Here is a 24,857-nt window from a genome sequence, read left to right on the forward strand (position 1 = left end):
TGGAACATCAGGATAGAACGAGAAAAGGAATTCACATTCGCGCGCAATCACCGGCGACTTATTGTCACACACCACTACAACTGTACTGACACTCGTCTGCCCGGTGTAATAAAAACACAAAGCTGGGTAACATTGTATAGCCCCGAAGTTCATCGGAAGTGTCTTTCTTGGAAAGCCTCCCTTGCCCTCCCAACCTTTTTCTGCCCATGTTCTTTCGAAGAAAGATTTCTGTGGAAAAAATGTGTCCCTGGGGGGCTACATGAGGCGTGAAAACTAGCGTAAAATTAATGTGTAATGTCAAATCGTCTACGCTTCGTGTGGCAGCAAAAATATTAAAACGAAATGTCAAACGTGTTTACGTTCGTGTTTTTGATCCGAGAAAATAGAAATAGAAGAGAAATTAATTGATTTCTGAATATTTTTTTCTGTTTTTTTAGATTTTGTTGCTATACGAGCAAATAAGAACTTGAATTATCCTCTGTTTGTAAGCCAAAAGTATTCAAAAAGTTTTTACGCTCGAGTTTACGCCTCGGCCGACCCGTAAACGTTTTGACAGAGGCGCAGCAGTTTAACATTAATCTGTAATGTCAAAAACATTACGTTACGCCTCATGTAGCCCCCCAGTACCACTAGCTAATTTTCCCACTAGCCGACCAGCCACCATGATGGCGGCAAAGAAGGCCATTGTTTACATCCTAGGTTAGAGGCATCGTGCGACGGTGTGCGTAAGCAACCGTCCCAACTGAACTCTATACTCTATACGCAACTCTATACAGAGTTGGAATGATAGTCGAACGACTACGAATATCACAAAGCAGCCTTATTCGATGAATTTTGATTGAATTGAATTTGAATTTCTCGAATTTTCTCGATTGAGTTTGGCAGAGCGTAATTTTTTTTAATTTGGAATTTTTAAAGGGTAATTTGGAAGCATATCGTTGACATATCGTACGCGTGTTGGTGTTACGGTCCAAGCGTCGCCGGCATTTCCGGTTCCGGGAAAAGTGCGTTACGGCGACTGTTACTTAGAAAGGGTAACACTAACTGACGTTCGTCTGATAAGAAGTTCACACACTTAGGTAATAGTTGCCCGTCGCACCCGTCGAAACACACCGCACTGCCGCACCTGTAATCTCTTTATGCGAAAATTGTAAAAATATCTATACAGAGCGCGTTCTGAACACTAGTTATCTGTTAGTAGTAGGCAGCGCAAACAGACGACAAGCGGAGCACTGTCCGCGAAAATTAATTATTGTTCCAAGTCAGTATTACGTAAAGCAAACCGAATTTTAAAGTTAACGTTTAAGGCTTTTATTAATTCATGCAATCGTGTGTGTAATATCTACCCCATCGGATACGTGCAGAGGACAGAAAACTCGCATTGTTTTTGCACTGTAACGTTAAAAGCAAAAAATATAAACATGTGCTGAAATGAAAACTAACCACTACACTGTATTTACTGTTGACATCAGCGTTTGTTTTAATTTTTGACCCATCCTTTATTTCCTCAAAAATCCATACATAGCTCGTGGATAGGGTATTATTAGAAACATGGGCGTTCAATCGGTGACCTGTTCATGATCCCGTCTTTTTGCTGAATGTTGTATTGATTTTGCTGTTAAAAAATATGTTTCGCCAAGTTCTCTTTAACAAGTTAGCATCTTCTCGCCTTGATTATATCTCGATGTTGCATCGGTTATACGTTATCACCCACCACTCATCACTATGGCAACTAAGACATTATATGTTTACAATAATTACAACTTCAAACAAATCAAATTATAGGCTTACATAGGCTTCTGTTAAAAAAATGACCTTCCCTGAAAATGAATGATTTTCCTATTAAAAAATGAAAAATGAATGGGAATGTTCTATTGATTTTGGTGGTAAAACAATATTTGTGCCCTCAGAAGGCTTAGGTTCATCAAGAATGAAAAAAAAAATATATATTCACCATACTCTTCCTCCTACACTTTACTCATTTCATTGGCAGATAGCATGGATCGATCAAAATCATGTAAACTAATTCAGTCGCGCTCGATATTGCTCTTCGGTTTCACCGGAACGGTTGCCTTGGGCAACCGTTCCACAACTTTGGGCAACCGTTTGGGCAACATTTTGGGCAACCGTTTGAGCAACTACATTCCTGGCAACAGGAGCGAATCGGATCGCTCAGGAATTTGCGGGCCGCGATCGACTTGATCACTACCACCCCGACCAGCAGCTCCGTTTTCATCCGCCGCCTGGGGCTGCTGCTGGCTTGGCGATGTTAAAGATGTGCGCTCCATGGTGGACGATTCCGAGCTTAGCATGTCCTCGATTAGCCACAGCTCCCGACTGTTGTTACTGGAGGATTCGAAACACAGTTCCGGCTCCATCGACGACTGGCTGTAGTTCGCCTCCGAGGTATCCGCGAGCGGGTCAAACTCGACGATGTCCGAGTAGAACGACACAGTCTCATAATCATGCCGCTGACCCTGGTTCACGACGCCTCTGTGGGCGACCGGAACCGGTTGCAGTACCGACCGTGATGATGATAGCACCTGGGGTTCCGCCAGGATGTTAGAGATCGGTTGTGTCCCCCCGCCAGCATTACCGTAGTATGGTTCCAGGTTGTTGCACATGCACATGCATAGATACTAGAAAAGAAGGTGACGTGCGTGTTCGAGACCACGTTTTCAGTCATCATAAATTCGTAAGCTGTCACTGACGTAGCTATAGTAATTGTGTAAAATATCTGAAGACATAGAACTACATATTTCATTATTCTGTTTTAATGTAAACACAACCAAAAATATATATAGTTTATGAAGAGAAAAGGAACAAAAGTGAACAAAGTGGGGCAGAATACATTAAACATGAAACATGTGACATAAATTAAAATTTTCAAAAATGCAACCATGCAGATGCCATTTGAATTGACGCTTCAACAGTTCACCGATGGAATGGACACAATGCCGTTGTCAGTTAAGCGGCAGGTAATATCGACCTGCGCGCTTAACTGTCGGGACGATTACGCTGCCGGCCACCAGAGACCGGAACTTTTTAACCCGTGAAAACCGAAAGTGAAATAAACCGAAATAAAGCGCGTTAAGAAACGTGTCGTGAAGAATTATCCGAATTATATCCGTGAAGAAAACAATAGACAGGGAATGGTGCAGGGGCCAACAATTCCATCCGTAAAACCACATTGGTACAATTCTAATTCTATTTTGACAAGCTATAAACTTACTTTTTTTCGGGCAATGAACGGTTTATCGATTCGTCGGTAGATTAAAAAAAAATGTGAAAAAAGTTTTGGGTATCTCGAGGTGAGTTTAACTAAAACGTGTTTCAAAGGTAATGTGTTTAGTGACTCGTCCGTAGATCAGCCGTCTCGCGCCAGCCGATTAATTGGTTTCTATGCGAAAAACGTCAGTTGCATACAAACCATTACCCAAAAAGCCTTTCCGCAGTATTTCGATCTTTGCTTCTGATATTTTCTTTCCTTCTCACTAGAGTCGCATTAATGTCGAATTTGAACATGTAGAAGTTGATAGTATTGAGAAATTATAAATGTGAATACTCAAAATTGGCCATGTTGTATGAGAAAAACTCAAAACACACCCATTTTCTTTTTCGTCTACTCGACCAATCGTGTTGTGTCGGAAAAGCCGGAAAACTATTGGTGGTTGGAAAGAGCGCAGACGCAGTACGAGAGGGAAAGTGGCCTCCAATCGCGTGTGATAGGCGTTAAACTTCTCTATGCTGCGCATGTCCCGGACGAAAGGCCACTGGTCTACCGCCGCATATCTCATTTTTTATTCCGTGGGTTATTTTTATTAAGATATTCTCGCATTTAAGCGTCTAATAAACTGATTTTTATCATATGGGGTACTATTGCTTACTAATCATTTGGCTTAAATAAATATATAAAATAATAAATTGCGAACGTTTATGCCAATTCAAGTGTATGTGGTTGTTTGCATTCTTATACGAGCTTTAATGTTCTACCTCCTATTTGCATAATACCTGGACACTGTCTTCTTCCTTGCTTCAAATCGGTCCTCCAGGGATGGTCGACGTAGCTGTTTGAAAATGCTCTGCGACAATGAGCGATGTAAAAACCTCGCAGCACTACGCCGACTAAAGATTACTTAATGTTTTCCTCATTGCGTTACTCATATTATTAATTTGTTTGTTAAATTTTAAACTGATATCTTCGTATTGACAATAAAAGCTTCATCATCACTTTGTTAATGTTGCAAAACATGCTTATAATATTCATCGCAATAGTTGTCCATAAAATGTACAAAGATGGGCCCAACAAAGCATCGGCAATAAAATACTTTTAATCAAATAAGATTTGATGTTTTGTTTTGTTTCGTAACAGTAGTTCTGTATAGTTTAGAATAAATACAACATCAGAAATCAGTGTTGGTGGAATCAAGCTATCAATATATCGGTCATTATTTTTATTTTTTACCAATTATCATACAAAATTTGTCGGTCGAACATTTTATAATGCAACGCAGAAAATGCAATTGAAATATGTGTCAGGCAATGGATTAAAAAAACGAAATATCATATGGGTATCGTTAGCGAGTGAGAATTAATTAAAATAGTGTATCTCGGATCGGATGCTTTTCCAACCTTCTCATTGCGCGATGCTTGTCACTTCGCCAAATTGAGGCAAAATATAGTCAGTACGCTACGGAATGTTTTACAAGGGTGGTTAGTTTGTTGTAGAAGTGACAATGGAAAAATGTAGCTTCGGATAGGCTGCTGTGGGGCACTGACCAACGGGCACTATCAGTGGTTCTATCCTATCCGTTTGTATCCTCTTCGATTGGCTGGAGTGTTGGAGTCTTGGCGCATTTCCATCTGTACAACCAATGAAAGAAAGTACATATTGATATTGCATAGAATACGTTGTTAATTCATATTATTGGGCGCTTACCTTCTATATTTCAAGCTGCAAAATGGAAAAGGACTACCCAGTTGCGCGTTTAAAACGGAAAATCCAACGCTTAATGGTTGGCCATGTAGCAGGAATTTGTCGAACCGGATGCGCGCCAAATTGGCATCCAAAAGATGCTCGTACTTAATGTACACACCTGTTATAGTTTTCTTGACGTAGTGCCGTACGACATGAAACATGTCCATAGGCCCGATTTGGCCAAATAATTTTTCCAGATGTGCAACAGCAGCCAGCACACTAATGTTAGCGACGAACAGGACGCATCCCGGACAGGCTTCAGAGGCAATACCGAGGGGCCGGGAAAGGAGCAGATTTTGGAAGACTTCTTTGGATGATTCCTGTAATTGTCGATTGATTTGCAGAATATTGGAAAACATTATAATCATCCTCTGTTGAGCCTCTCATGACGTGCGCGACAGGATGTTATAACAACACAGAAACAGTAAGATTTCCAAACATACGCTTTTCAACTCGAACGTAGATGATACGGAGGAACCATCTTTAGGCATATGATTACCACTTTTCTCGTCTTCTTGCTCTGCTTGCGCTGCTTTGGACGATTTCATTTCGCACTTACAACGATGTTTCCTTTGCACTAGCCGTATCAGCGCTGCTGCCTCACTTTTTCACTGCTAGCGACATTCACCTTCGGTCGATTCGCTTCGACTTAAATCCTGCGCGGGGCAAATGGTATGATATGACTGGGGAATAGAAGAGTGCCATAGGATTTAACTAGCGACAGTCTGTTTCACATCTAATGCACTAATCATTCTCACGTAATGGACTGTTTTGAACATAAAAGAAAACTAATTCGGACCTGAATAATCTAACAAACCTCTCTTTTAATATTGAATATTGCGAATTAATAGACGTGTGATGGCGAAAACTGTTGCTTCACTGTCCATTAGCGCGTCTCGAGCTCCAATGGTTGCTTTGGTGGCGTCCCTGGAACCGTTGTCATAATCCATGTGCAAAGGTTGCTACGATGCCTTGCATTGAAGTCACGATGGTTCGATGGGCGAATGCCACCGGTGTTGTAGGGGATTGTAAGCTTGTTTTTCGTACGTGCATTTTTACTTTCATAAGGAAGATTTTTCCGTCAAGGGAAATGTAATAACAAAACCGGGCCACACCAAAGATGCGCTGCAACCATCAGTATGTAGCATCGGGTCCGCTACGAGAAGTCCTGGCGATGGCGGTGCCACAGCGACATGCCTGGTGTGTGAGTGTATATGTTGCCGAGTGGACAGATGCTTATGATACGAAAAATTACGAAGTGTCCTGCGGCTGCTAAGACAAGCCTATCGATAACAGTCCACGTCTGCCCGGACCCTTTGCATATTTAGAACGATAGGTACTCAGTGAAAAAAAAAATTTTCTCCATGAAGAACAATGGTTAGATTCGGACCTAACGAGAGAGTGATCCCGGCGTTGCCAGTGTAATGAGGTGTGTGCGGTGGCTAGTGGTTCGATTGCCGAAACAGCCAGGTTTAGTTTTCCGACGTCCCGAGGCGACGGTCTTCTGCTTGTGTTTGCAGGTTGCAGTTTTCCCGCACGGGGACAAACTGAACAAAAACACAAAAATGTTACTTTTACTTTACTCTTTATTCATATGAACCGTTTCCTACACTTCGTAAGTATGGTAACTACCGTGTTAAATTTAAATAAAATACTCCTTTACGGTCCTATTGTGCTACAACAATCTTTTGTTTAACGTTTTATTTTCCCGTTGGCTGCTTGCTTGCCCTGCACTCTACGAATCGCGGATGTGAGATTTCAGCATCCTAGTCCTCGTACGTGTTTTAGAAAGATCTATCGGACTACGCGCTATTCTCGCTTCCACACACTTTCCGTTGTGTATATTAAAATTGACAATTACGTTCCTTCTTCCTTATTATTTGTGAGTGTTGCAAACCATACGGTAATGCCGCGGAAATTGCAATTCAACATCACGCAAACGATGAACTGACCCGGGGGTTTCGTCTAGAAGGCGCTTCACCAACCAAACAACCGCTAGGGGATATGCAGGTACAGCAAACGGCGCAGAAGCAGCCACGTGTTGGCGTGCCGGTAGCTCTGATACGGTAAGCACACCTTAGTCATTTCGCCCAGGCCGGGGACGCGCCCATGAGAATATCGACCGGGGTGCTGCAGGCTTTGGCACACGATATCAGTTGTCCAGTGAAGAACGCCGTCGGTGAGCAGCATCTGGAGCAGATGTTGCAGGCGATTGAGCAAAACTAGGAACAACAAATTGACAATGGGTGTGCGAAACCCGGCCACGAACTTGCTACAGAGCGGAAGCCTAGCGCCATTACACATTGCTTTCATTTTTGGCCAACGTTTGAAAGTGCTTCGGCGTTACGGCGGAAGAGCGTGAGGTAGCAGGAGCTTCCGGTGTGCCGGTCGCGTCGTTCGCTGCTTTGAACCCGTCCATGACGATCACCTTCTGCTCGGTCGGATGGATGGAGTATTTCTTGCGGCTAAACCCGCTGCCGCCGTTTGAGGACGTGTGCTCCACCAGGTTGACCAGCAGCGGCAGAGTGTCACTACCGCGCTGGTCCCCTGAGGCGCAGCTCAACGTGCTCTGTGGGTCTTCGCCGATATCCTGCCTTGTCGCATGATTGCCACCGCCGTTGCCATTAGTCGTTCGTGCCGTCGAAAACACGGGAAAGTGTGACTCCAACAGGCCGGCCCGAGCTGCCCCTGTTGTGGAGGTCTGCGAGGATGTGGCAACTGCAGCCGGTATCGGAACGCCGGCACGTCGCGGTTCTTCACGGACCATACTCCCGGACCTATCCGGCCTACCGCCGCTACCATTCTGATCGTGCGTTTGCTTAAACTTGAACACGTTGAACGAAGTGTGCTTGAAATTGTAACACTCTCGGTGGTTGAACCGTTCGCAGCATTTCAGCACACCCTCCGAGTCAACCGCACCGGAACGACAGGGACACGCGGGACACCTTGACGCACAGCGCTCTTGGCCAGGGCCGCTCAGGGCATCATCAGTCCCGGTGGTCGTCGGTAGCCGCCAGCTTACGGGCCGTTCACTCTCGCCGCGCTCGTACGCGTCCACAGACGGACTCGTAGGCGGCAAATCCTTCTCGCGTATGGTGGCCAACAGCAAGCTGTGTTCCTCCGGTGCACTACCGTTTGACTCGTGGCCGAACGAACCGTCGTAGGTGGTGCCCGAATCGAACGAAGACGGCTGGTCGAGGACGAAAATCTTCCCCATCCGTTTGTATTGGTACACGGTGCGAGCGTCCTCGGCACAGGTGGACAGATTGCCACTCACCTTCGGTGTCCGCCGCAGTACCTTCGGCGTGTGAAGCTGTGACTCGCTGCTTGCCGTGCCATCCGCGGCTACGCCCGCGTCACGGTGCTGCTGCGGTTGCTCTATGCTTCTATCGGTGCAGCCTACTACACCGGCGCCGAACACGCTCGCCCGCGAGCTAATGCTCGACAGCTCGGACAAGCTTTCCGGGCTTGCGAGCGGTGCCATGCCGAACCAGTCGTCGTGAATCAGATCCACTTTCTGCACCTCGTACGAGTTGCGGCGCGTCATGCCGAGCGACAAATTTTCCGACCTACTGTGCGCCGTGGTGTGATGCGCGGATCCGCTGGCGGAAGCCACTGCCTGGTGTTGGAACATGAGGAACATATCGTTACGCGTAGGATTAGCGGACGCAATGAAGTTGAGCGTTCGGACTGGTGCACTGCTGCCGCCGATGGTGGAAACTAACGGTGGCGGAACACATACGGCTGCTGATACGGGACCAGCGTTTTGTACTTCTCCCAGGATCGGAGTTGTCATTTCACTTGGGCCTGAGATACTTTGCGGTATACCACTGTCGTCCACCAGACTCGAAGGGACGCTGCGCATTCCCATCACGCTGCTATCGGCCGCGGGCGATGCTTTCGGCACATCCGGCACCGGGTTCAGCCGAGAGTCGCACGACAGCGGTTGCGGCGATTCTCCGCTCTGGTGCAGCTGCAGCAATTGCATGTCGGTGAAAGAAGTTTCCAAACAAATCTTATGTGGTACTACTGGTGAGGCGATATTTTGTTGTTGAACATTTTCGCTTACGGTAGGCGCATCTAACTGAGCAGTAGAGAAGCGTACTGCGACATCCGGGGAAGTTGCATCTGCTGCAGCGCTCGTAAACTGACGGTTCGGTTTTTGCGGACCAGCGGAAGCAACGACCTGCATAGTGGGGGAAAAAAAAGAAAACCAACTGAACCGTTTATTCCAAAATAGCTTCGAATGAATGATCAATGGTAGCGCCCGCATACCAGACCGCAGATACAACAGTGTTCGGTTTTACAGTTTGTGCAACACAGCTTTTTCGTGCACTAACTAAGGAGATAGGCAAACGTTTTCCCTCATTTTCACACTAACAACGCAGGGCGTGTAACTTTTTCGCCCTCGGAAAGTTACACCCACAATTGACACTAAATGCGATGCGTCAATAGTGCAACAAATGGAATGGAAAGAAAATTAACCATTTCAAATAGCTATTGTTTTTATAGCATGCCCCATATCTTTACTCCGAAATAGGATGCTATAAAACTGAATGGCATTTGATTGTCAGTCACCGTTTGGCATAAATTCTGCGCGGCAAACGAGATTTTTGTGTTTTGATGATTACAGTTCATCAACCAAGTGAACGGTAGCATCGGAACGTTGTTTTTCCTTTAAGTGCGAGTACATTTAACAGATCTTTCGCCTTATCCTTCCAGTTCCAGACCATCAGCTAATTACGTTTGGGGTTCTGCTTTCAGACAATGCGTTTTCGTGCGAATGATTCCGATTCAATGGAATGTGTGAAAAAATCTAGAGCTTCTAGATCCAGGCCTACTAAAACCAACCGGAACCAAATGAGAAAATTGGCATCTGTGGATAGCGGTAACATTTACGGCAAAGAGCGCGACCGTACAGCACCACTATCCTGTATTTACGTTGTATTCGGTGCTTTCATAATCCTTTTAATCAGTTGCATTATTGTTACATCGATTTCCACTGACGTGCGGCAACAATTTGTTGAGAATTACCACGAAGTTGTTAGTCAATTGTCCCGTGAGTCAATCAACAGGTGTGTACAAAATAGCCAAGATTTTAACGCTTTGGATGTAGAGATTAGGAAAAACATAGTCGGTCAAGCTTATGCTTACAACGAAATTGTTCAATGGCTTCGAGATGCGCGCATCTTCTCGTATAGGCTTATAGTGTTTCTAGGCAGTACCGGAGTTGGTAAAACATTAACAGCAAAACTTATTATCAATAATTACCCGTGGCGTGCAAACACCTTTTACATATCGTGGAAGGATCGTCAATCACAAACGGCACAATACGCTGTGTTTCAAGGCATCTTGTTCAAACTGCGACAAGCAAGCTACTCCGGAAGTCTGTGCGGAAACTATTTAATCGTAATTGATAACTTGCACACGAACGATATCTCTGTACTCGTCAAAATAATCGCTCGTATCCGTGGGATGAGCGAAAAACATCAAATTAATTTGGATATAGTGCTCGTATTTCAGGGCTCAGCGAACCTGTCGCACTCGTTAATGGAGAAAACTATACCCGAGGCCAAAGTAGTTGAGTTTAGTGCATTAAGTAGAAAACATTTAAATGAATGCATCCAAAGAGAGGCATCAGTTATCGGGCTCGATGTTGAAAAGACGAAGTCTCTGATTGATGCAGTGGCGAAACAGATAAATGTTTCACAATACGGCTGCAAACCAGTACGACCAAAGCTCATTTTGTTCTCGCAACTTTGATCCGTAGAATATCACTCTAATACTTATCGCTCGAATTTAAAAACATGAACATCGCACAGCATTTTGTAAATTTTACGTATGGAAAACATAATTATAAATACGGTTCAGTCCGTTCTCCTAAGAATTACACAAAAAGGTGTGAAGCAAAACAAACACAATGATTGAAAGCGAGTGACCGACCTATAAGAAGGAAATATCACATGACCACCAAACGAAAAGTAATTAGTCCGTACCTTTTCGAGTGCCGCCAGTACCGTATCGGGCATATGATCTTGAATCATAACTGGTGAGATGAGCACTTCATCGAAGTCTTTATTGTCGGCCCAGATAGCTTGATAAACCGGCTCGCGTTTTTTCAGCATTTGCCTTGTGTTGTAAGAGAATATAACAAGGAGCATGAGGAAAAGAGGAAAAGTATTTTATTCCAAAACCACCATACGGCGGTAGGTGGGTTACTGCGATCGGCTAATCTATTAAACAATAGGTGAATACTTACTCCTCTTGCATAGGATGATGTCGCACTATATGTATAATACGTCCCGGAGGATACAGTGGATGATGAATTGTTAACGCGATAGAATTGTCGCTCGGGTGTACCGTGCTTTGGCGAGCACTGTTGCGATCCTGCTTGTACCGCTGCACATTTGAGTCCTTTGTCGACATCATCATCACCGAGGTCGGTTCCGGTCCACAACAGCAACAGATAACCGAGCATGCTATAGTTTTCCACTTCGGATCTATGCTGCGTTGGATCGCATTTATCAAATCTGCTCGCAACGCTTCCATCTGATATAAACCTATTCTAGGAACAACATCTTTTCCCACAACAACGGACGTTATGAAGGATTTGCTGTACTCTACCGCCGGAATGCTGGAGTGCAAAAATAATAGAAAAGCGTTACAAACTCGCACTTTCAACGGTTAGCTTCCAAAAAACTCTTTCGCTCTTGCCTTGTCTCTGCCGTCGCTTACCTTAACAAACCGCCGGGTGGCGAATAGCTGTAGCAGTGTAGTATCTCGTATTCCTGCTTCAACAGGATAGCCAAAATAGCGGCCGTTCCCGCTCCCAGAGAATGCCCAACTAACACCAGGCCAAAGTTTTGTGTTCCCCGCGCCGGATTGTGCAACAGAGCCCGCTGGATCAGATTCTCCTCCTCTAGCTTCTGTTTGATGTAGAGTGCAGCCTGCACCATACCCTTGTGGCCCAGAAAGTCTTCGCGCGCGGGGCTCACGGGCAATGGTTCTCCTTCCGCATTCAGATCAGTCAGCACATCCTTCATGCTGAGCGTGCCACGGATACTGACGACGATTTTGCTGCGATTGTAATCGATGGCCACGAAAAATGGCGTTTCGGCGATATCCACGTGATAGGTAGCGTAAAGCACCTCTACCTGTTGGAGTGAGTGATTGATACAATCCGTCATTATTGTTTTGTTTTTTTATCGTCATCGGGTTTCAGAATGCCTGCACACGGATGCTTCGCTAGCTTACCTCACCCAGCTCGAGCATCTTCCTAAGGGCGGCAAAGTTACAAAAGCAGCAATTATCGTCCACCACATCCACCGCATTCCGGCGGCAGAAGCAATATCGTAGCTCAGACGCTAGCTGACAAATTCCGGTGCTAGAGTGGCTCATCAGATACATCGGCCACCCGTAAGCGCCTTGTGCAAAGTACATGTAACGTATAACGTTCTAGCAAGAAGGCAAAAAAACGGCAATGAATGCAAAAGGAGAGAAGGAATTCAATAGTTGTTGCGCAGCATCATGTTGCCAAGAGTGCACATATATGTTCTAATCGGTGCAGATTAATGATATCGAGAAAATGGAATCGAAACTGTACAACACGCACCTGAAAATGATTGAAGTCGTTTGGGTCATGCAGTGCAAGAAACTTAGTGCTTGCCATGATCGGAACGCCGGACAGAAACTTGTGAGTTCCGTTTTTTTGCTAAAATTAATAATAAGGTTATATTTATGTGTTGTTAGAGCAGTGAGTAATAAAAAAAAGGAAACAACACTACTAACGCCTCCCCGTTGATAATGCGTAGGAAGGAGTGAGATCGGGTGTGCTTACCTGCCGCACTATCACTTCACGTTCGAGCTTCTGAAATTTCCGCAGTAGTACCAAGCCAGCAACTACGTCCGAGGGTACGACATCTAGATCGCGGAAAAAATCACTCAACAGCCGGGCGATGTCGGTGAACGAGTTACGGCTGCGATCGCTGTTTCCCATGCAGCAGAAGAGCAGCCGACATCGGTGATCCCAGCTATCCTGGTACGCCCGGATCACTTTCCGCTGACGCCAGTTGCGGCTACGGTTGCCGCTGCGCTTGTAATTGAAGCGCGACTCGGACTGCCGCATCGAGCGCTGATACTTTTTCATCTTCACCCACGACCGGCCGGCCGGATCGAATGTGCACCAGATCGTGGTAATCATGCTGAACACGACAAATAGGTTGCAACTGACGGCTGCCAGCATCACTTCCTTCGGCTCATCGGTCTGGCAGCTCACGTAATTGTCCCGCAACCAAATGATGCCCATCGTTAGGGCGCTCAGTTCCAGTAGCATCAGTAACAGTCGACCGTACAGCAGGTACTGCATCGAAGCGCGCCGCTCCGTATCAAGTATGCTGCCCCGCATCGAAATGATACATATTGAAGCTTCAACGCACATACACACTGTGAACGGGACAAATCGATCGATATGATGTATCTTTGCTAAGGGCGACTTTTGGTGACTCCCGCGATATGGGACCAACGTGTTACCTGCCAGCAGGATCATGTAGCCGATTTGAAAGTTCAACAGCTGCTGTTGGCAAATCGCGCTCGTGTCGAAGTGGAAAGCGTACGTCACTGTCAGGAGCACGGCGAGCCTAGCCAGAACGAAGAAATCAGATTCATATCGTAGGGTAATGGAAAGAGGTAGCATCGTATCATGATCAGGTCTTTTGGACAATTTCAGCAACGCTGTGTGTATCTTACCAAATGAAATGAATGACCAAAAGAAACAATCCCGGAACCACAAGGTCATCCGAGCCTACCGACCATCGTCTCCGAAACACCACTATGCCGGGCATCTGCAAATGATGAATAAGCAGACATGAGAACGACGTGACTCTGGTAACCAGCAGTGGTAATAGATCAAGCTCGCCATGTTGGCAGTGTATGCAGATACAGTTCGTACCGATGCCGCAGGATGTGGCGGACAGATTGTTGCTTGGTGACTTAATTTTGCGTGCATTTAGTTCACTTGTGTACGCTGTTACTAATCCCTATTGACATCTCAAGTCCAACAATTGCAACCTCCTTTAGTGTTCGCCCTATGCGCTGCTGTTCTGTTCTCGTTTCATTCTTCCTCAAGTTAGTCGCCTTTTAAATAACGCTTTTAAGTATGTTTTAAAATAACGAGATTTTTTAAATATAAAATGCAGCCAATCAGTTAGTAACAAAGTAACAAAGGTAGATTCTTCCTCTCTGAAACGAATCCAAATTCATTCAGTCATGCAACATTCAGTTTTGGTTTAAATTTGGTAAAACATCAACCGTATGAGTAGAGCAGCATATTGTGTGTGATATAAACGAAATTTAAAACAAACAAACAAAAATGAAACCAAAGTGAAGACTGCTGACCACTTTTTATGATTCGAAGGGTTTAATCCACAGTGAATTCGTTCCTGAAGACGGTCAACGGGGAAAACTATTGCGAAGTGCTGAGATGGTTATGGGTAAGAATTGTACGAGTACGACCTGCATAACCAGATCCACCAGCTGACTATTTCCTACCCCCTATGCTCGAATTGGCAATGAAAGGATCATTTCATGACGAGATGCTAACAAGGCCGTAAAGTCTGTCCCGCGATTTGCATGAAATTGGATGCTTTTTTTGAAACAGGAGAAACAGGATACCCTTCACACTATATGAACTGACGAATATTGATGGCGCTGCATTTATATATTTAAAAAAAATCCCGTTATTTAAAAGATCTGCAGCGTAGCACCACCGCACTCTCTACAGGGGCCTGCCTTCCTGGAGTGCGGGCGATACCGAGTCGTAGTAGTGCTTCCTTGTTCGGTAAACAACAATTAACTTCACCCACAATCTCGACCGTAATCTTGCTCATCATTTGGTGGAACTTGAATTTTTAAAATATAGACCCTGTGTTACGGTGGCACTAATCGCCATGCCAGCTGTGCTGTGCAACGGGCGAAGGCAGTTATTTTATGTTTGGAAATGTAGTTTTAACCAGTGAAGAAGCCTCGACCAGCTATCAGCAGCCACCGCAAGGCAAGGTGCACCGGTGCTACTAAGCAACTGAGTTTAGTATTATTCTACTGCTATCATCGGTGTGTAATGTAATCTACAGTGATGCCAATCGATGGGCTGCAAAAACCGTACTCACCGTACGAGCTACGAGCTACGTGCCGAAAATCCGCGGTTGATAGCGTGTGTGTTGTTGGTGTCCCGACGAGAGCCGAAGTCCGGGAAGTCTCCGATGTGCGTGCGTCCGGGTAGAGCAGGGGACGATTGTGGTTTTTTGTTGTTTGATGGGTTGCTGGGGGAGGTGGGTGGTACGGGCAAAAGTTGCACGCCGCCGCTGGGGGGAAGGAATATTATAGCCGCAGCAGCGCGTCGCCGTGACCGCGCACCACCAACATGGCTGACCACTAGAGACACACCACTAGCAAAAGCGAAACCGCATCGTGTGCAGGTCCAGGTTGTGAGCCGGGCTCGCGGAGGTCCTGTGTGTGGTCCCCGGGGGATACCGGATCCGCTTCACGCGGATCGCTCGCGCACTCTGGCCAGCGCGTCGCGGCGTCACGACGCACCGTGGTGGCCGGCGGCAGCGGCCAGCATCCGCAGGTTCAACAATGAGGACCCCAACAGGGTCCGGGCTTATCCTTTTTCCGTGGTTTGTTTGGCTGCTTCGTTTCCCTTACCCAGGGTTGCGTGCCCGGGAAGCTGCTTTTCTCGTTGGTGTCCCCCAAAAGCGGTCGCTGGCTGGTTTGATGGAAAGTCGGCGCGGCGGCTCGAGCAGAACTAGAGAGGAATCCGGTATCGTGGTGTTCGAAGGAGAAAACTCCCCGTGCTACTACTACACTGGGTACCCGTGGTGGTGATGGTACAGTGTTTGGCTAGCGCGTGCTCGACAGTCAGGAGCCAGCTACCGCCAAAACACCAACACACACGCCAGCGTACATCCGCACGGCACACCAGAGGGGCAAGGATAGTACCGCCGCGCCGCGGACGCCTGTGCGGGAACTGTCTCTTTCTTTCCCACACACACACACTCTCTCTCTCTCTCTCTCTCTCTTACACAAACATATAAAACACGCACACGCTTTTCTCTCGTGGTGTAGGTGGCTAGCGAGCGAACTTTATAATGTGCCCAAACGTCTCCTTATCAGGACGAGAGGTCGCCGCCACCGATGCTGTGCGCGACAACAACGCACACAATCACGGACGGTACACGGTCTCGGGTGTTGGAAAACCTCGTTTGCTTTTCGACACAATAGGCGATGGAGAGCGGCAACTCTCGCGAACAGTGAACACAGCGCAAGGATAAGGATCGCGTTCGGTTTCAGCAGGCTAAGCTTCCTCTGGGGGGGAGAGTAGAAGTAATTTGTGGCACCGTGCCAATTGCGTTAAAATATTATTCACGATTCCGACGAGCTACTTCGCGATGTAAACAAATGCTTCCGCGCCATCACTCACATCACTGCACGGCCTCGTGTCTGCTGCTGTGGCAGAGACTCCACATAAAAAGCATTAAGCGCATGCGCTGGCGTAAAATTACAACACGCGTGTACACCACCACGCATCAGTAAGGTTGGTAAGTGACGGAAGCGCAGGTCTTGGAACTCGCTCGGCAACGTCGCCAGTCAGCGAGACGTCCTCCTATCTAGGGAATTTAGATTTTACGACACTCCAAGAGGGGCCCACGCCAGAACCCCTCAAGTCTCAGCGTGTTAATGTTACGGCGCCGACTGCTTCGGAACATCCGCTGTTATCACTTCACTTCCGTTATGTTTTTTTTTTGTTACGAGTTCAAAAGATGACCCACATCGGAGACGAGAAGAAAATCGATCAATAGAGAAGGAAGGAAATGCCTGGCGGTTGTGGGAATTTTCCGGCTACTATCGGGTTGTTCGGCATACACACAACCATACACGTACGCAACGACGTAACCCAATAAATAGAAGCCCTCCTAATCACCTCTTCTGCCTCTCTCTCGCTCCCTTTCTTATCTCTCTTGCTTTTGTCTTCCCACCTTCCCACATTGATTTGTGTCTTTTGCTTTCCTCGTGGTCTGTTTTGTGCTCTACCGCTCCGGTGTTGGTGTGCGTTGCTGTGGGGGGGCTCCGTAAGTTTTCCCGGTCCATACGCGCCGCGGTTCGCGTGTATGCGTGGGACCTTTCTTTTTACTGTGCGGCGTGCGGCGCATGTGCACTATCCGATAAAAGTACGCTCAGGAGGACACGCGATTGATAAGCGGATGGGACGAGGGATTACCGTGATTCGTGATTGGTTTTGATGTTCGCCCGGTCATGTGGGATCCTTTTGAGATGGGATCGTACTGGTTGGTACAACCAGTTAGGCTCCCGACTCGATCGCCGGAGCGGATCCGTTCTGTAACCCAATCCAATGGTACGCCTTTTTTTAAACATGAGAGACCCTCGCTACTTGGTAGGTCACAGATTTTTCTACTTAACTACTACCAGAACCCTAGCTACTAGAAGAACCCCCTTCCCGAAAGCTCAAGGTTCACGACACGCGTCACGGTTGACGGTTGCTTTCAACGGTTGCCCAGTGCGGTTGGTTCAGCGTTCGGCAAGAAAAAAGAAAACTTCGATCCTTCGACCTTTTTTTTTGTTTTCGTTTTTTTCTTTTTCTTGAGTTAGTCTCTTCTATTCTGCTTAAATACACCTTGAAATCCATGTCATGGGCAGCAATCGCACGGCGGCGGGTTGCAGTCGGCGGTGGAAACTGCGTGTGGAAGGCACGTCGCACTGCTGCCTGTGTCCTTAGCCTGTCCCGCTCGCGAGTTCAACTGTCGGGGTACAGCTCGCGGGCCGACTTCAAACACCAGAGCGTCCGGTGGCGCTGGTGTTGCTTCGACTGGCGGAACTTGGTGTCCGTACCGTGCAGCCAGTCCAGGTACCCGAACGTGCCGAAACACTCCGTGAATCTGTGAGGGCGCGCGCGCGGTTTTTGATGAGATTTGGGGCTGGGTGGACACACCGCGGTGCGAGGGGTGGTGCGAAACTTACTTGGCGTGGTGGTAGTCGTGGAACTCGGAGCTGGGAAAGAATGGCAGGTGGTAGCCGCAGTGGTCCCGGATCGTGTTGAAGATGACCAGCGGGAACCAGATGGCGGTGGTGAAGATGTGCGCCTTCATCAGCTGGATGCCAATCATCGGCGGGATCATGTTGCTGATCACGTGCTCGACCGGGTGGCAGTACATGGCGGTCCACGCGAACGGTGCCGTCCACTCGTGGTGCTTCTTGTGCACGTGCCGGTACAGCGGGGTCAGGTGCAGGAACCGGTGCACGTAGTAGAAGCCGATCTCGGCGAAGAACACGCACACCACCAGATCGCGCAGGATCTCGCCGAGCGACGGGAGGACGCGCGGATCCGGCACCGAGCCCTTGATCGTGCCGTGGTAGCCTGCGTACGTCAGCGGGATGCCGACGACGGTCTGGTTGAACAGGATGGTGCCCATCACGCGGCGCAGGTCGGGCCAGGCCACCGGCTCGTTCTTACCCGGTTGCGTCTTGTAGCGGCGCAAAAACGCCGGTTTATTGGTGAGGTCCATCAGCACGAACAGGCCGCCGACGAGCCAGAAAAACGAGTGCACAAACACGCTGAGGGCCCACACATACAGAAACTCTGGTTCGTCACCTGTGCGCAATAAAACCGAGGATTAGTCCAGCCAGCACCACGTTTCGTCCCCAGCCCGTAATGACGCCGCATTTCACACGCAATCACACGCACCGATCACGTCCAACAAGGAGCTCCATTTCTCCTGCACCACCGACCCAACGAGCAGGCGAACGTCGGCAACCGTCTCCATCTCGTCACGTTAGCCGGGCGGCTGTGTCTAGTAACGCTCCGGTCCGTAGTCTCCGCAGCACTAGCGCTAGTCATGGCCGAACGCACCGGGTTTGTTGCCGATTTGATGACACACGTTTCGGCACGTTTTTTGGGACCCGCACGTCGTACGGCGCGCGGAAAAAGCAACCAAAAATAAACACCACACTCACCTAGGGTCACCTCACCAGAGTCCGTCCAGAGGGGAGAAGGGCTTCCGATAAGATAACGTAACCACGGATGTATCTATGTTCCGATCGCGCGCGGATGATTTGGAGGTTCTCCCAAGCCAAACCGCTGCGAACCCCACCCACCTGCTGGCCTGCTTATTGATCCCCGTGGAGGGGCTTGCGTAACTGTGCACTGTGTCGACAATCACCTTAGGTGGGCCTGGTGGTCTGGTGGGGGTGGGCGGGGATTGGTCTAACGGAAGATACGCACGAAAGCGCAAGTTGTGGTCGCAAACGACACACTCAGCAAACGAAATCCATGAGCGCCGATAAGCCGCGAATGATAAAAGGATCCCGGCGCGGATTACTATCGGCACCAGGGACCCCACCCAGCCAGCCCCCAGAGACCAGAGCCAGAGCCAGTGTTCTATTTGCTTACCATCCCCCTGTCTGCCGGCCCGCCGCCCGCACTTCACAGTCGGTGCACGGTGCGCACGGATTTACGCCAAACCCATCTCCAAACCCAAACCGCCAGCTTTAACCAATCGATCCCAGAAATATAACTCCAACAATAAGGGGGTTGGGTCGCGCCGAAACGAAGGCGCTCGATAGAATACACAGATGAAAGGAAATTCAACTGTTTGCGAGATTCGCGAATTTGAATAAGAGCAAGAGCGCCATCTAGCTCTAATTACGTGCGCGATAGATCGAGCTATAATCAGTCAGCGGCCCCAGTCGGGAAGCTGCACAGCTACAGATCGCTTACCGAACAAAACGGTTTATTCCCGAGATCGGTCCCCACTCTGGAGGTTGAAATTATTTGACATGAAAATGAAATTAGCAACTAGCTGCAATTCTGTGTATGTACGCGCGCGTCTGAGTTGTTTTTGGGTGCCAATCAATTACTCAATTAGGCTCAGTATGATTGCTCAAGCACAAGCACTCTTATTTTTGTATTCTCATCGGAACAGGGCAAGGCTTTCATTTGTGGCCCATTGACAACACTGTCCGGATTTGTCCTGAATAAATGTTTGATTAAAGAGTTATCATCATCAGTAACTAAGTACTGCAAACAGTTCCAAAAATTGCACATTGATTGTTCGGATAGTTATTGCACAGCGCACCGTGCAAACACTCTGAAAGAGCTTTATAGCAAAGTCGACCGTAGAATCGGTGCTGTCAAAATGTTGTCAAAAACAATGCCAAACATAATAAATACGGCGCGCACGTTCGGTCCGTTCTTCGAAGATTAAAAACAAATGCCATACATAAGCAATCTGGGTGACGATCTCGAAAATAGCACAGGTTCGTGATTTGCCCTCCCCGGGTATCTGGCTCTAATGTGTGTGAATGCATTTCTCACCAAAATCCGTCCACCGTTTTTCGACAGTGCTTCAGTAACATGTAGTGGCCATTGCAAACTTGCAAACGGACCTTCGTTTGGCCACACCTCTGTTGATTGATGGGCCCAGTTTGCATGCCGGCAAATATGCAGTTGCCCATTGCAAATCCCTCTAGAGAGGTAAATCCTTCAAGCGAGCTGCGTAAGTTTTGCCTGGTTACCTGCCGCTCCAGCCGCCGATGATGAATTCCGGACAGCCTGGTATACACACGAGTTGGGGTGGATTGAACGAAACAGCTGCGCGGGAACGGGATGCATTGAACTTGGCTGATGAAACATTGAATCGTACTTCCATACAAATGTATTTTTTCTTCCAGAGAAGCAAATTCAGCGACATGTGCTCGCGGTTGTCCAGTTCATACTTTCCGTTGTGGTTGGTTTTGCGTTCGGCTTCGTCGGCATCGAGCTGCTGATCGGGCAGCTAGATTTCGGGTTCCGACTGTTGCTCGGCATTATCATCGCATTGATCGTGGCACTGGCAGAGATATACTTTCTAGCGGTAAAGCTAAACGAGGCGGATGACTTACCAGCCTCGGTGACGGGCACAATGAAGCAGCATCAAGAGTAGCTGAAGTAAAGCTAATAAAACGTATCGATCAAGCTTTGTTTTCTGTTTAGTCGTTTATTTTCGAACGAAGTGGTGTGCCAAATGTCACTTTTTAGCAACCTGCTTGATTGGATGGATTGGATGCACCATGCCCGTCAAATCGGGCGGATTCTTCTCAAACTCCGCTATTTCCTCCATGCCCTTTGAGGCGATCGCCCACAGCTCGGGATGCGCCTGCTTAAACCCGGCGTACCACTCATAGACGGTTGGGTAGCTGACACGGAAATCGAAAGCAATCGCTTCGAGGCACATTATGGAGGTGACAAGTGGAAAGTCAGCAATCGTTAGCCCGTTGCCAGCGGCGTACTTAGTACCGGCACGCTGAAGGTACGTTTGAAACGCGGCAAGGGCAATGTTCAACTTCTTTAGGTTCATCTCGGTACGTTGGTAGTCAAAGAAAATAGGTGCCATTACGTAGGCAGATATCTGCGGGTACAGGAACGCCAAGTTAAAGCACAGCCGATGGTTAACTACCGCCCGTTCCTTTGCGTCCCGTGGGTAAAGCTCACTGGCCGGTGCATACTTGTCGCACAAGTATTGCAAAATGGCGTTACTTTCGCTCAGGAAGAATCCCTCGTCGTCCAGCACCGGAATTTCCCGCTGGGGATTCATCTGCAACACGTTCATCAAGCTGGGTCAGATCGGAAGCAAATGTACGTCGGAGTATTGCATTACCTTTTCGTAGGCGTCCGTTAAATGTTCCGCTTTTCCATAATCAACACTGATGTGCTCGTAGGGTATGTTAAGAACCTGCAGGCACATACGGACCGCCAAAGATGGTGGACCGTCGGACACGGCGTACAGCTTCATGTTGGTAGCTTCCGTTCCGTTTTTTACAACAGCCTTATACACCAAGAGTCCGAACGTAACTGCGGCTATAAAAATACACCGATGGTAATGTATGCTGCTATACGACAAGACCAGGTTGCATTGCTTAAAAACCGGTTCCAGCTGCTAAACTTGCTTACTGCGAAATGGAAAGTCGATCTACCAGCTGGGTCGTGCGAAGATTATCGTATGTATATTTAGCCAAGAATGTTGCGTTAAAGGCCCACACGACATTAAATAACGTTGTGTTTGTGTGGAGAGTCGCTGTGGAACTACACAATACTACGAAGCGCGTTACCAATTTGCAAAACACCTGTATTGTGGTTAGTCGGTTAGCATTGTTTCACAAGCGGAGGCATAAAAACGTAAAACACTTGTGATAGTCAGAACGTTGCACTCTTCTTCCCTTGCAGATGTTACCGAGCATAAACTGTACTCTGTAAATAAAAGAAGAATTCCAGCAAATAAATGAACATTATTTCGAACGACTGTTACTGTTGATGTGAATTGGATCAGTGGTATGAAAAATATCCTGATTATCAATCATTTTCCCCCCCCTGAAGATGCGCCCCTGAAAATGTTGTGATTTAACTGTTTCGATACCCGACTCTCGAAAAGCTGGTCGAAACACTCTATACTCATTTATTGTTGAATCTAAGAGAATGATAACAAAAGAATATGAAGCTTAGAAATAAATACGGCCCGGTCCGTTCTTCTAAGATAAAGAAAATAAAGCTTAGATGCGTTTGTATGAAATATTGCTACGTAAACGTTGATTGATATAAAAACAGCACACTATCAGGAAGATTAAGAAAGAAACAGGAACAGAAATAAAGATTTAATGGATGAAGAAAGAATGTTTTTATTTTCAGGTTGCTTCTTGTTCAAAGTTCAATATAAACATCCAGCTCATTTGTTACCTGGAGACTAAACTAATTAAGTAGCTACTGCCCCATGACCATTGCCTTAACATTTTATGCCACAAAGGGAATACACAAAAAACCTACAACATATCCGCTAACACCAAATTTACTTTCGAACAAAGTTTCACGTTACCGCCACATTCACCATCAACCGATTAGTTTAGTGCACACTCCACATGCTAGAGGCATTCTGGCCTTCCGCCAGTTGGGCGCATCCAACGCCTCGTGCCCAGTGCCTTTATTCGCCCGACCGACCGGTGCCAGTCAAAGCGAATCACAGTGACTCGAGTGCCCGACCGACCGGTGCCAGTCAAAGCGAATCACAGTGACTCGAGTGGCACACTATACGATGCAATGTGCGATAAATTTTAAATGGTCAATGCAACTCAATCAAGTTCGAACATTGTATTGTCCAGCATCCATCAAGAATACGGAGCCGTTTGTAATATTCGCTATTTTGACGATAACTTTGTTGGGCGTGGCATTGGCATGCACATGGCTGCAAAAATAAGTACAAAATTTAAAACTGATGTCTTTTGCGAAAAGTAGGAATGGATAACGTTATGTAAGAATCTTTTCAGCACTGATAGGAAATGTATGGTTACACTGGCAAGGTTGATGCTATATCGAAATCATTGATAAACTAAAAGGCTAATTCATAAGCTTCCTTAGCGCGTTAGTAGGATTTGTTGTTTTTTGTCTTTTTTGTGGTTTTGCTTTGCTGTGGAATGTAATAGAATAGAATTAAACCAGTGGAAACGAAATGCATAGAACTATATTACTTTCGTTTCACCGAATGCCTTGAATTATTTGGTATTCAGTAATGACTCTATCAATGTCCAATAAGTGCACAGACTGGTTGCACGTAATTCTTATGATGTCAAATACTAGCCTGTACTGTCTTCCTTCATCCCGTACACAAGCTCTTTACTTTCTTGACTGAACATAGTTTAATGCCGTGTAATTACTGTTTGCTGGTTTAAGCGTTATCAAAATTATGTTCTTTCATTAAGTACTTGTATTTTTAACACTACACGAGCACATTTAGGCAGGATTTTTGTTTTTTTTTGCTTTTGCTTGTTTGCAGTTATTTTCATATGGGATAGATCAAAGGACGCGCTGCAGTTGTTCCTTTTTGCAATATTGTTCTATTATAATTATTTTGGCACGTGAAATAAGGTTGCTGCATCAGTTGCATTTTTACATTTGCTGTTGTGGCTTTAGTTACATCGTTTACTGTTGCAACAACACTCGCATTCGAACGAACGTTACTACTACGAACGAACGATACTGCCGATTTCAAATTTCTTAACTTCTTGTATCTCGCAGCTATTCAGACAGAAAAATAAATGAAAAAATATTGCATGATTGCAGCCTCACAGGGACTCTTTTAATTGCAGATTATTTGCTTGCAGTTTGTTTTTGTTTTGTTTTCAATGCGTTTATGACGAAGTTCCACTGTGTATTCATATTTTATTTTCAGCTTTGGTTTCATTACTCATATTCATGTTTTTTTTTAATTTTTGTATTTTATATGGCTAATGTAAATATTCGCGGACGGATAACCTCAGAATGTTGCATATCTCTCTATAGTTGCACGTTTTAATAATTACTATTGTGTAATTTTTTGTCTACTGTTAATAGCTCACCGTCTCTTCTCTCCGTTTCTTTCGTCGTGTGCATCGTACTCGCCTTACATCCCTCATCAGTTGAACATTGTTGTGTATGAACATTGTTTCGTAGCATAATTTACTCGTATTTATACTCTCTAGCCGGTCTTTAGGATAGGTGTTTTAGTCGCACTAAGCCATTGCACTGCTCTCACTCATTCGTCCGTGTTTCATGTAAATGCACCGTTTGTTCTACAGTTTTGTAACCCTTTGTTCACTGATATAACAATACCTGTTTATCTTATGAATTGGTTTTCTTTATCTTTGATTTTTTTAAAAGGCTGTCATTAAAATCTTTACAATTTGGCATGCGTGTTCTTGCATAAATGTTACGTGTGAGTGTATTTGATTTTGTGAGGCTTTGAGAGAGGAGCGTGTTACTTAGAGCCCTTAGAGAGCTTCTGCACACTACCGTTATTATACATTC

General features: G+C 46.5%; 5 protein-coding genes across 6 annotated transcripts; 2 read left to right on the forward strand and 3 right to left on the reverse strand.

The window, feature by feature from the left end:
• Positions 1–7,274: 7,274 nt before the first annotated feature.
• Positions 7,275–13,818, reverse strand: LOC131213448 (diacylglycerol lipase-alpha). The gene is made up of 9 exons (XM_058207489.1): positions 13,724–13,818; positions 13,508–13,614; positions 12,816–13,420; positions 12,591–12,689; positions 12,233–12,433; positions 11,714–12,132; positions 11,238–11,612; positions 10,975–11,107; positions 7,275–9,164 (listed from the first exon to the last, which is right to left on the reverse strand). Exons 1-9 carry the CDS (start codon positions 13,816–13,818, stop codon positions 7,275–7,277), a joined length of 3,924 nt encoding a protein of 1,307 aa, XP_058063472.1.
• On the forward strand, positions 9,646–11,083 carry LOC131213267 (uncharacterized). The gene has a single exon (XM_058207277.1). The coding sequence runs from the start codon at positions 9,746–9,748 to the stop codon at positions 10,739–10,741; it is 996 nt and encodes a 331-aa protein (XP_058063260.1). The 5' UTR covers positions 9,646–9,745; the 3' UTR covers positions 10,742–11,083.
• A 3,968-nt stretch (positions 13,819–17,786) lies between the features above and the next one.
• LOC131213790 (fatty acid hydroxylase domain-containing protein 2-like) lies at positions 17,787–18,813 on the reverse strand. The gene is made up of 3 exons (XM_058207915.1): positions 18,735–18,813; positions 18,011–18,641; positions 17,787–17,928 (listed from the first exon to the last, which is right to left on the reverse strand). The coding sequence occupies exons 1-3, from the start codon at positions 18,811–18,813 to the stop codon at positions 17,787–17,789; spliced, it is 852 nt and encodes a 283-aa protein (XP_058063898.1).
• Positions 18,814–20,193: 1,380 nt separating this feature from the next.
• LOC131213718 (uncharacterized) lies at positions 20,194–20,970 on the forward strand. Its single transcript, XM_058207831.1, has 3 exons — positions 20,194–20,305; positions 20,391–20,544; positions 20,720–20,970. The coding sequence occupies exons 2-3, from the start codon at positions 20,463–20,465 to the stop codon at positions 20,968–20,970; spliced, it is 333 nt and encodes a 110-aa protein (XP_058063814.1). The 5' UTR covers positions 20,194–20,305; positions 20,391–20,462.
• A 43-nt stretch (positions 20,971–21,013) lies between these two features.
• Positions 21,014–23,055, reverse strand: LOC131213649 (glutathione S-transferase 1). Of its 2 annotated transcripts, XM_058207734.1 has the most exons (4): positions 22,758–23,055; positions 21,978–22,274; positions 21,685–21,884; positions 21,014–21,621 (listed from the first exon to the last, which is right to left on the reverse strand). In XM_058207734.1, the coding sequence occupies exons 3-4, from the start codon at positions 21,817–21,819 to the stop codon at positions 21,055–21,057; spliced, it is 702 nt and encodes a 233-aa protein (XP_058063717.1). In that variant the 5' UTR covers positions 21,820–21,884; positions 21,978–22,274; positions 22,758–23,055; the 3' UTR covers positions 21,014–21,054. The 2 variants fall into 2 exon arrangements, with proteins under 2 accessions (XP_058063717.1, XP_058063716.1); XM_058207733.1 differs by having other exon boundaries at positions 21,685–22,274.
• Positions 23,056–24,857: the final 1,802 nt, after the last annotated feature.

This window comes from Anopheles bellator, chromosome X (assembly GCF_943735745.2).
Source record: "Anopheles bellator chromosome X, idAnoBellAS_SP24_06.2, whole genome shotgun sequence".
Classification (NCBI taxonomy): domain Eukaryota; kingdom Metazoa; phylum Arthropoda; class Insecta; order Diptera; family Culicidae; genus Anopheles; species Anopheles bellator.